General features: G+C 44.4%; 1 protein-coding gene across 1 annotated transcript in view; it reads right to left on the minus strand.

Moving 5' to 3' along the window:
• Positions 1 to 10,977, minus strand: part of HACD4 (3-hydroxyacyl-CoA dehydratase 4) — a 29,752-nt gene extending 18,775 nt beyond the window's left edge. The window contains exons 1-3 of the mRNA XM_079959830.1: positions 10,813 to 10,977; positions 5,467 to 5,570; positions 3,292 to 3,419 (exon numbers count right to left, since the gene is read on the minus strand). Coding sequence (XP_079815956.1) covers positions 3,292 to 3,419; positions 5,467 to 5,563 — 225 coding nt within the window. The 5' untranslated portion in view covers positions 5,564 to 5,570; positions 10,813 to 10,977. The remainder of the gene's footprint in view (positions 1 to 3,291; positions 3,420 to 5,466; positions 5,571 to 10,812) is intronic.
• Positions 10,978 to 11,384: the final 407 nt, after the last annotated feature.

An 11,384-nucleotide genomic window follows, 5' to 3' on the forward strand; every position in this document is an offset into this window, starting at 1 on the left:
CGCATAGAAACGCCATTTGGTACCTTCCCACTGCAGTGGTACCTATTTATCTACCTGTTCTGGTGTGCTTTTGAACTGCCAGGTTGGCAGAAGCTGGGACAGAGCAACGGGAGCTCACCCCGTCATGGGGATTTGAACCGCCAACCTTCTGTGCCCAAGAGGCTCAGTAGTTTAGACCACGCCACCCACACACCTAGCAGAACTGAACCCTCCTGCTCAGGGCTGGATCCAGGGCTGGTTCCTGAGTTTCCTGGGTTGGCCCAGGCCAGCTTGGAGTGGAGGGCAGTCCATAACTCCACTAAGCACTTATATGATCCATTTATTTCAGTGGATCCAGTGCCCCAGTTGTGAAGTTCTGGTTTTACACGGTCAGTCATTGTTAATATTGTCAATGCTTATTAAAATACAGATGTTCCTTAAAATGTAGTTAAGGAAGCCACTGGTTTTTCCCTGCTGTGCTGGTTGTCTGGGTGTTCCCTGCTCTGCATTATAGAGGTCACCGCTGCAGACAGCCTCCATGAGGGACAGCCTCCTCACCATGAAGATGACGAGACTCCTGCATCGAAGGGGGTTGACTAGATGGCCCTTGGAGATCCCTTCCAACTCTACAGTTCTGTGCTTCTTTAAAACGCTTCATTTTATATCTCTAACAGAGGGTTTGTGGACCTCCAGATATTGTTGGGCTCCAATTCCCATCAGCTCCAGTCAGCCTGGCAAGTGGTCGAAGATTATGGGATTTGTCGTCCAAAAACATCTGAAGGCTCCCAGTTTAGCTCTAATGGCGTTGACATTGCATAGGCTCTCCATATGCTACTATAACCCTAAATCCTGCTGAAACCAAAGGTACCAAAATGGATAGCAATGTGCTTAATGGTGCAATGCGCTCTGTGTGGAGCTACCTTTGAAGGTGACCCAGAAACTACAACTAATCCAGAATGTGGCAGCTAGACTGGTGAATGGGAGCGGCCGCCGAGACCACATAACACTGGTCCTAAAAGACCTACATTGGCTCCCAATACGTTTCTGAGCACAAATCAAAGTGTTGGTGCTGGCCTTTAAAGCCCTAAACAGCCTCGATCCAGTATATCTGAAGGAGCGTCTCCACCCCATCGTTCTACCTGGACCAGTCCAGTGCTGATGGCCTTCTGGCGGTTCCTTCTCTGCAAGAAGTGAGGTTACAGGGAACCAGGCAGAGGGCCTTCTCGGTGGTGGCGCCTGTCCTGTGGAACGCCCTCCCAGCAGATGTCAAAGAAATAAACAACTATCTTACTTTTAGAAGACATCTGAAGGCAGCCCTGTTTAGGGAAGTTTTTAATGTGTGACATTTTAATGTATTTTTAATCTTTGTTGGAAGCCGCCCAGAGTGGCTGGGAAGACCCAGCCAGATGGGCGGGGCACAAATAATAAGTTGTTGTTGTTGTTGTTGTTGTTGTTGTTGTTGTTATATCCTATACAAGAAGTCCTACATGATGCAGTGGCTGGAGTCACTGCCAAGTAAGAAGACCTAAGATCTCATTTGCTGCCTTGGGACTAAGATTCACTGAATCCAGGGCAACTTGCTGCTGTTTTTGTGGCTGCTGTTGTTTGCTGGATTGCACCCAACCAGTCCTCTGCCTTTCCAGTCGTGACTGAGCAGCAGGGGGGGGGTGTTAACTGGAAACATAAGCTTTTCTAATTTCTCTTTCACTGAAGAGGAAGGGTATATTCCTAAAATTCTTCTGAAAGGTCAGAACTCGTTCAGTCTTGTGGAATGTTGATCCTATCGCCCATCCTGAGTGTTCTAACAAACATGAACTTTACCCCACAAATTCTTATTCCATTGAATGATTTGGCTTGTTGGTCTCTAGCCAGTATTTCAAAAGGTGGATTTGCCCAGTGGCTTACGCAGGAGTAGCATGCTGGTATATACAGTGGTACCTCGCAAGACGAAATTAATTCGTTCTGTGAGTTTTTTCGTCTTGCGAATTTTTCGTCTTGCGAAGCACGGATTTTGGAAAAGCTTCAAAAACCACCAAAGTCTTCAAAAACCTCAAAAAAGGCTACCACGCCACGTGCTATGAGTTGCTCCTCGAAGTCAAGTCGCAACTGCACCCCCTGAATGCACCCTGGGTATTAACGGTTTTAAGAAAAAGGAAACAAACTTGCAAGATGTTTTCGTCTTGCGAAGCAAGCCCATAGGGAAATTCGTCTTGCGAAGCAACTCAAAAAATGAAAAACTCTTTCGTCTTGCGAGTTTTTCGTCTTACGAGGCATTCGTCTTGCGAGGTACCACTGTATGCCGAGAGTGTGCATGATATTTGTCTAGTTTGTCGTTCTTTTCAAAATATGCCTAGGCCTCTTTTTCTGCTAACCGGTGTTCAAATAGTCGCCCTACTGAATGATTTGGTAGAGTGGGAAACCCGGGTTCAAATCTCTACTTAGCCAAGATTTAGGACCACGGGTGACCTTAGGTTAGTCACCAGTTCTGGATTGTATCTAGAGTTGCTGTTCCACTGCTGCAACAGACTTTGGCTTGTGCTGTGGAAGTACCCTCTCTGCTCACCTGCAGAGCAGATTTTGGGGGCATGCAAGGAATGGAAAGGGAAATCCTGTTGCATGTGTGGAGCTCTGCTTCCACCAGGTTTGAATATAACCCTCTCTGTGATGCCCACATCACAGGTTGCTGTGAAGATAAAACAGAAGGAGGACCATGTACCTCACCTTCTGCTCCTAAGAGGAAAGGTGGTATATGCAGATAATAACCAAATCTCTGAAGTTGGCCACCTTGACCAGGACTGGCTCCATGTTTCTGGGGGCCCTTGGGCACAGGATATCAACTGCCCCTTTTCCTCCTCAAACCACAGGCCTCCCTCCTGACCCCACCCATTTAAACTAAAACAAATTATGACAAATATTGCTCAAGAAAACACAAACTTTACTATTTTGCTTGTTTGAATTTTTTGTCAACTGTAGAATTTGAAGGTAAACACAAGGAGCACATACGAACTTCTCTCTCTCTCTCTCTCTCTCTCTCTCTCTCTCTCTCTCTCTCCCTCTCCCTCTCCCTCTCCCTCTCCCTCTCTCCCTCTCTCCCTCTCTCCCTCTCTTCCTCTCTCCCACACACCTGCACTTCTTCCCTCTTTCCCTTTCTCTCTTTCATACGCATAGACCACACGCCTACCTGACTTCGCAAGGTTAGCAAATGTTCCAATTTGAGAATGGAATTTCTTGTAGGATTTAAACCCCCTAAACTGATGGCGATCCAAGTATTGACCCTTGACTCCTTTCATGCGATTATTAATTATGTGGTACCTGCAAAAGCCTCAGGAGAAAATGGTCTTCTGCAATGCTGAGCCGGATATGCAGAAGTTCCAGGATAGACGAAGATTGGCAAACCCGCATCACGAGCCCAATGGAATAGAAAGTATCTGCAACCGAATCTTCACCCCACAGGAAGCAAGAGAAAACATTGGATTATCATTCTATTGCAGCCTCTTCATATTGGGCTCTCCCACTCCCACTCATCATTAAGAGATCAGGGGATTAAAACGGCCGCTGTTTCCTGGCACTAACTTTGTTCAGTGGTATGGTACATTTTGCCAGAAGACACTGCCATCTTGACTGTGAGTCCTGGAGGATCTTTTCCCTGACTTGCAGATCTTTTCCCACCTGGACGGTAGAACCTGACTGACTCCAGCCACAAAAGCTGAGGCTGCTGAACAGACTCTTGGGCTGGGAGAGTTGTTGTTTCTGTCATTGATATTAATTTTTATATCTTTATTTAGGATCTTGTTGTGATTTATGTGGACAATGTGGTTGTGTACATTTTCATGTTTTATTTATTGTCATGATTACTTTTGTTATGTTTGTGTTTATGTATTTATTTTTTCATGTTATAAGCAGCATTGAGCATGATTTTGGCAATGCAAAGGCAGCATACATGTGTTGCATACAATAAAATGTTGCGTGTGTGCATTCTGAACATGCTCCAACCACAACTGAGTGGCACAGTTACTATTTATAACAAAGAACGTTGTGCAAGATCTTTTGCAAACTTTCTGAAGGGAAATGGGCTGTATTTAGGCAGTGACCCTTGTTTCCATGGAACAGTATTTGGGTGTTTTAATTTGCAAAAGGTGCAGAAAATTAGCACAGATACAATGTAGAATCAGCGTTGCCTTATGTGTTTTGACTAAATCTCCAGACAATTCTAGACCAAAGACTAGACTCAAATAAATGTTCCCTTTGGATTTGCAAACTCTTTCTCTCTCCTGATGTCTTTCTTGTTTGGTAAACATCAGGTCACCGCTATGAAGACAGCATGTTTTGCCAAAACATGTGTAGATACGTGTGAGATCACATGTGGTCCAAGTAATGAGGTTGATTTCCCCTGTCTCTTTTTCTTATAAAGTTTTGTTAAGACTTTCTCCAATACAATAAAGAACAAACTAAACTAAACCGAAAATAATAAAAAAGAAAGAAGAAAATAAAAGAGAGAGAAGAATACAGCCTGTCTTCAGAGACACCACTAATTATCTTCTCCTACTCCATGCCCCTACAGGGGACATGGGTAGTGCTGTGGTCTAAACCACAGAGCCTAGGACTTGCCGATCAAAAGGTTGGCGGTTCAAATCCCCGTGATGGAGTGAGCTCCCATTGCTCGGTCCCTGCTCCTGCCAACCTAGCAGTTCAAAAGCACGTCCAAATGCAAGTAGATAAATAGGTACCGCTCTGGCAGGAAGGTAAACGGCGTTTCCATGCGCTGCTCTGGTTCGCCAGAAGTGGCTTAGTCATACTGGCCACATGACCCGGAAGCTGTACGCCGGCTCCCTTGGCCAATAAAGCGAGATGAGCGCCGCAACCCCAGAGTCGTCTGTGACTGGACGTAACTGTCGGGGGTCCCTTTACCTTTTAAGAGGAAGAGACAAGAAGGAAGGCCCCCGCCCCCAGCCACACAGCAGTTTAAATAGCATAGGGGAGAGTCAAGCATCTTCATATAACATCATTGGGGATAGCTCAGTCGGTAGACCATTAGACCCTAAATCTCAGGGTTGTAGGTTGTGGGTTCAAGCCCCACGTTGGGCAAAATATTCCTGCATTGCAGGGAGTTGGACTAGATGACCCTCGTGGTCATTTTACAGTTCTATGATTCTATGAAATATCTAAACTTTTATCTTTTTCAATGCAGCTGAAGACTGCTTATGTCTATAGCATAACTGCACAATGTCTTTAGATCATTAATTTCCACATTTCACAGAAGGGAACTGAAAGCTGACAGGCCTTGGTTTTTCTCAAGCCATTGGTGGATTCGAACCCAGCCCTCTAGCACTAGTCCTTCACTGTGGTTCCAGTCCACCTTACGTTTGTGCAGAAGAAATCCCATTTGTGCCCCATGTGTGTTGCTGCTGGCTACTCTCTCAGTCAGACCCCATTTCCATGGAGAGGCTGCTATTTGATCGATCAAATGGCAAAACAGCATAGACTTACCTTCCCCAAAAATCAGGAACCTGATGATCATATTGATAAATATCCAGGAATGTCCGCAGAACTGGATTAAATAATAGCAGAAGATGTAGGGGTTCATTGTGCAGCTGTAAAAGTGAGAACAGGGAATTCAAATATCAAAGCCTAACCGGAATGACAGGTAAAAAGGTAAAGGGACCCCTAACCATTAGGTCCAGTCGTGACTGACTCTGGGGTTGCGGCTCTCATCTCGCTTTATTGGCCGAGGAAGCAGGCGTACAACTTCCGGGTCATGTGGCCAGCATGACTAAGCTACTTCTGGTGAATCAGAGCAGCACACGGAAATGCCATTTACCATCCCGCCAGAGTGGTACCTATTTATCTACTTGCACTTTGATGTGCTTTCGAACTGCTAGGTGGGCAGGAGCAGGGACTGAACAACGGGAGCTCACCCCATCACGGGGATTTGAACTGCCGACCTTCTGATTGGCAAGTCCTAGGCTCTGTGTTTTAACCCACAGCGCCACCCGCGTCCCTGGAATGACAGGAGCAATGGGCATTTTGCTACTAGACCATATTTAGTGCTCTCTGTTGGCCAGACAAAATACACCTAGGAAGAAGATAGAAAAGGGATCGCATTGTTGGCATCGCATTTCAGAACCTTGGAGCAATCTCTGTAAAAGAGAATCGAGCACAGATGGGACCCACTCTGCTTTGTTCAACTACCACTTTGCTTGGTGGCCATGATCCAGAGAGCCTTGCATGCAGAGTAATCCCCTTGCCTGCTCCTCATCACAGAGGGAGGCAGGTGAGCGCAAGAGGATGCCAAGGTCGTTTTCTTTTTTTTTTTTTCCCAAATACATTTTTATTGAGGTTATACACATAACAAACATACAAACAGATACAAAAGAAAAAAATTATAACAAAAAAACAAAACAAAAAAAACGTCAGAATATACAAGCCAACTTTTTCCTCTCTCTAACTATACAAAGATAGATTAATCTGACTGTTTCACAAAACAGTAAACGATTAAAAAAAAAAAAAAACACACACGCAAAAACCACCTCCTGGACTTCCTTCCATCCTTTTGGTAAGTATCAAATATCTGCTTCCATTACGTATTTGATTTTTAATCTATAGGCCTAAATTCACACGCTGGTAGTATTGTTCTGACCCCGCCAATCACATTAAGCATTTATTCCAATATAGTTCCAGTATTTACTCCAATTTTTCAGAGATTTCTGTTCATCGTGGTCTCTTAATTTACCTGTTAATTTATCAAGCTCAGCATAATTTATCATTTTAATTTGCCAATCATTTATATTGGGGATAGTTTCCACTTTCCAATATTGTGCCAATAAAATTCTCGCTGCTGTGGTGGCATAGAGGAATATCGTTCTATCTTCTTTCTTAATATCTTTACCCGTCATTCCCAGCAAAAAGGCTTCGGGTCTTTTGGGAAAAGTGTATTTAAATATTCTTTTAAGCTCATTGTAAACCGATTCCCAAAAGCCTTTCACCTTTTTGCATGTCCACCATAGATGATATAGGTCACCCTCCACCTCCCCACATTTCCAGCATTTCTTATCTTTTAGTCTATACATTTTGGCCAACTTCACAGGGGTGTGGTACCACCTATATAGCATCTTCCAAACATTTTCTCTCAGAGACATACATGCTGTAAACTTTATATTACAAGGTCGTTTTCTACCACTCTGTACCCTTTTAGAGCACCCATGAATGCAAGCAGCCATAGGCCACTTTATTGCCACTGGTGCGCTCTGTGGAACTGAGCCGGCCAAAACAGCGGTGTTATCACTGCCCTTCATATGTGGGCCTTTTCCCGTTGCGGTGGTGGGAGCAGCACACAAAACAAACCTAAAAATGACTGTACAAAGCTACCCATTCGGCCATTACAGTGGTACCTTTGGTTAAGAACTTAATTCGCTCTGGAGGTCTGTTCTTAACCTGAAACTGTTCTTAACCTGAAGCACCATTTTAGCTAATGGGGCCTTCTGCTGCTGCTGCGCAGCCGGAACACGATTTCTGTTCTCATCCTGAAGCAAAGTTCTTAACCCGAGGTACTATTTCTGGGTTAGCGGAGTCTGTGACCTGAAGCGTCTGTAACCTGATGTACCACTGTATAGGCCAATGAAAATGGCATTTAACATTTCAGTTTTTACCAGGTGGAGGCAAAGAAATAAGGAGGAGGGCAAGATTCACTCCCAACATCAAAGGTCTGCCCCCAGATATAGTCAAGATTAAACAACATTTTAAGAGGGCTTCTTGCCATTATTTTCTTTTTATGCTCCATGACAGAACAACATTATAAACAGTGTCAAATAGTCATTTTCTATTTCCCCTCTTTAAGCAAAGAGATTTGCTTGGCATGGTTTCTACTTTTTATTATTATATTCATTGCAAATATTTATATACTATTTAATGCCAAGACAGTATATAAGTGGTTTAAGAAAACATGACAGAAAGATAGAGATAGAATATGATATGATATGACATGATGATGTGAGATACATCTATATCGATATGCAACAATGAAACTGAAAAACTGCAATACCAAATAAATCAATAGAAATCTCCCCAAAGCCAAAACAAGGCAATGCCAAGCGAACTAACTGAGGTTGACCTGTTTGTTGAATTTGCTATGGCATTTTCTTTCTTTCCTTTGAATAAATTGTATTAGATTTTATAAAGAGAGGTACAAAGATTATCTTTTTTTATCCAAACCAAGATGTTTATCTAGGTAAAATAAAAATATAGATCCAGAGGAAAAGAAGGGAAAGAAAGAAAGAAAGAAAGAAAGAAAGAAAGAAAGAAAGAAAGAAAGAAAGAAAACTCATCCATTCCAATATAACACCCAGCCTGACTGCTTTCAATATGTTTGCAACAGGAGCAGGAAACTTGATTTTAAGAAATTGTAGTAAGTTAAAGTAACTTGGTTGGATTTGTAATAATTAGGAAAATTGGGAAAATTAATAAAAATAATAATAAGAAAGAAAGAAAGAAAGAAAGAAAGAAAGAAAGAAAACTTCCAAGTCTTCGTCTGACAGCTATATAAACATCATTCAACTCACCCACTCCAATATAACACACAACATGACTACTTTCAATAAACCAACAATATCTTCAGGAGTTTGTTATGGCATTTTCTTTTTCTTTTCTTTTTTTAATTCAAAATTATAACAAGACATATTATCCAAAAACATATCATCCTTGTTTTCCCCCCATTTTTCCTCCCCCCCCCAAAAAAAACCCCACCCACCCCCCGACTTCCCTCAGTTCCAGACTTTGGTTTCTCTAAGAATGCTGTTTTCTGCATGTTACAAAGTTGTATAGATCCTCAAACTATTTAGCTGATTATTATCAATAAAAAGTTTGTGAATGTTTATTCAAAACCTGCCAAGGAGTCCAGTTCGCTTTGTTGTGTCTTCAGATACTTTGTAAAGGGTTCCCATTCATCCTTAAAGTCACAGTTATCCTTGTCCCGTAGCTTATATGTTGTTATGGCATTTTCAAGTGGCTTCACTGACTTTCTGATAAAAACATAAGATGGTCAGTGATGGGTCGGGTCAGTGACCCATCTGCCCCAGGGTCCTGTTCTCACAATGGCCAACTAGATGGTCATGGGAAGTGCTCAAGCAAGACCAGAGGCAACAGCCCTTGCGTTTCCCTGCAACTGGCGTTCAGAGGCTGAGTGCCTCCGATAGTGGAAGCCATTCTACATACAGCCAAAGAACTTACAAAGGGGTCTTCACACATCTCTCGTGGCAAAGAAAAAGACGTCGTGGCTTCTCTGCAGCACACTAAAGGTAAAAGGTCAAGGATCCCTGGACGGTTAAGTCCAGTCAAAGGCAACTATGGAGTTGCAGCGCTCATCTCACTTTCAAGCCAAGGGAGCTGGCATTTGTCCACAGACAGCTTTCCAGGTCATGTGGCCAGCAGGACTAAACCGCTTCTGGTGCAATGGGACACCGTCACAGAAACCAGAGCGCACAGAAACACAGTTTACCTTCCTGCCACAGCAGTACCTATTTATCTACTTGCATTGGCATGCTTTCGAACTGCTAGGTTGGCAGGAGCTGGGTCAGAGTGTCAGGTGTGTGTGCAGGAGCCGGGCCCTGTGACCAGTAGGACTTCGCAGGACTGGAGCCTTCCTAAGTTTGTTCTGAAGAGGCAAGGCGCAGCCGCACAGGTGAAGCAAATTGGTAACTCACAGCACCTGGTGGCAGGAGCCGGGAAGGGATATAAGGTCAGCATTTCCCTTTGGCTCTTTGCCACAGCAACACATTTTCTGACTTGGGCTTCTTGCTTCCTGATCCTCATACCTTGGCTTCTTGACTCCTTGCTTCCTGACCCTCAGATCCTTGACTTCTTGACTCCTTGCTTCTTGATCCTCGGACCCCTGACTTCATGACTCCTTGCTTCCTGACCCTTGGACTCTTGGCTTCCTGACTCCTGGTTTCTGGACCCCCGTTCCTGCTCCCACCCCGCCATCTTGCCCCCGGTCCTGACATCCCCTGCCAGGACTTCGATCACCCATGAACCGGACCATGACACAGAGCAATGGGAACTCACCCTGTCACAGGGATTTGAACTGCCGACCTTCTGATTGGCAAGCCCAAGAGGCTCAGTGGTTTAGACCACAGTGTACCATTGGCTTAAGAAAGATGCACAAGGACTTCTGACAATTGTAAGATACCACACCAAGGCTCTTCATAATCTGGGATAGTAGACAGTTCCCAATGGTCTGAGACATTTTGCTACCCAAAGCAGGAAACTGCCTCGTTCCCTCCTACATAGGACCAATACTTTGAAAAGTCTTGCTGCCCCATTTAGATATCTATTCATGCTTTTATCTATGGCCTCATCCCCACTTTATGGTGCCCTCTGAAGCAGCTTCCTTCACTTTGCCTCCTGGTGGGGAGAGCTGGTTCCAAGTGGAGACTTCTCTGAAGTCCTCTCTTTCAGACTAATGGTGGTTGCAAGGATAAAACAGGGATTTGCCCACATGTCCTGGCCTAAGCTTATAGTCGGATGCGTTGCTCCCCACAGGAGATCTCAACACCCCCACCAGAAAGCAGCGCTTGCTGTCCTCCTGAGCCCCTGAGATCAGGTTCCTCAGTCCTTTTCCTTGATCTCGGTGCCAAAATGCCGATGAAGCAACTCTCCACCGAAACCAGAAAAGAGGAACTTCCCTTTCTGTTCAAGGCGAGCTTATTGGAATGAAAGCCTTTGTCCGGTACATTGGGCAACCTCTGCCTTCCCCACGGCAGCAAGAGGACGCTGAGGAGATTCCTGCCTAGACGACAGCTGGCTCCCAGCATGTCATTGCTTCTACCATCCTGGTCTTACCTTGGTTCAGTTGCCCCTGCTCCAGCTGCTCCAGCGAGCCGAGATCTTCTGAGCTGTCTGTGTGTGTTCCTCTTCCTCACAGCTGCAACAGCTGGGCTGAGCCCAGAGATATCTCCCCTCCTCTTTGCCTTCCCTTCTTCACCACGTCAGGCCAGCATTGCAACACACACACACACACAGCGATACTTTCTGAAACAGCAGCCAAGTTCAGCAGCGAAAAAGCTTTGTCCTGTTCCAAAAGGCGCTTTCCAGAGTTGCCAGGAAGTTGCTGATAATGATGGAATTCAAGAGTCCTTTGTGGAGATACGTCCCTGGAATTGTGGAAATCTGCCCAACAGGCTGCTTAGAAGTAAGGGCTGGTCTTTGGCATTCCCTTTCCATTCTGCTCACCTTTTAAATACCTTGGGGTTTTTGTTTTGTTTTAAACTGCGCTTGGAGCCCAGTTCACAATTTGCATATGTGACGTCCCTGTCGTTTAAGCTATTTCAAATTTTTAAAATAACGTGCATGCCTCAGACACATATCATGCCCTCCCACATTTCTCCGATGAAAATAGGGATATATAATAATAA

This window comes from Podarcis cretensis (assembly GCF_951804945.1).
Source record: "Podarcis cretensis genome assembly, chromosome: 17".
NCBI lineage: Eukaryota > Metazoa > Chordata > Lepidosauria > Squamata > Lacertidae > Podarcis > Podarcis cretensis.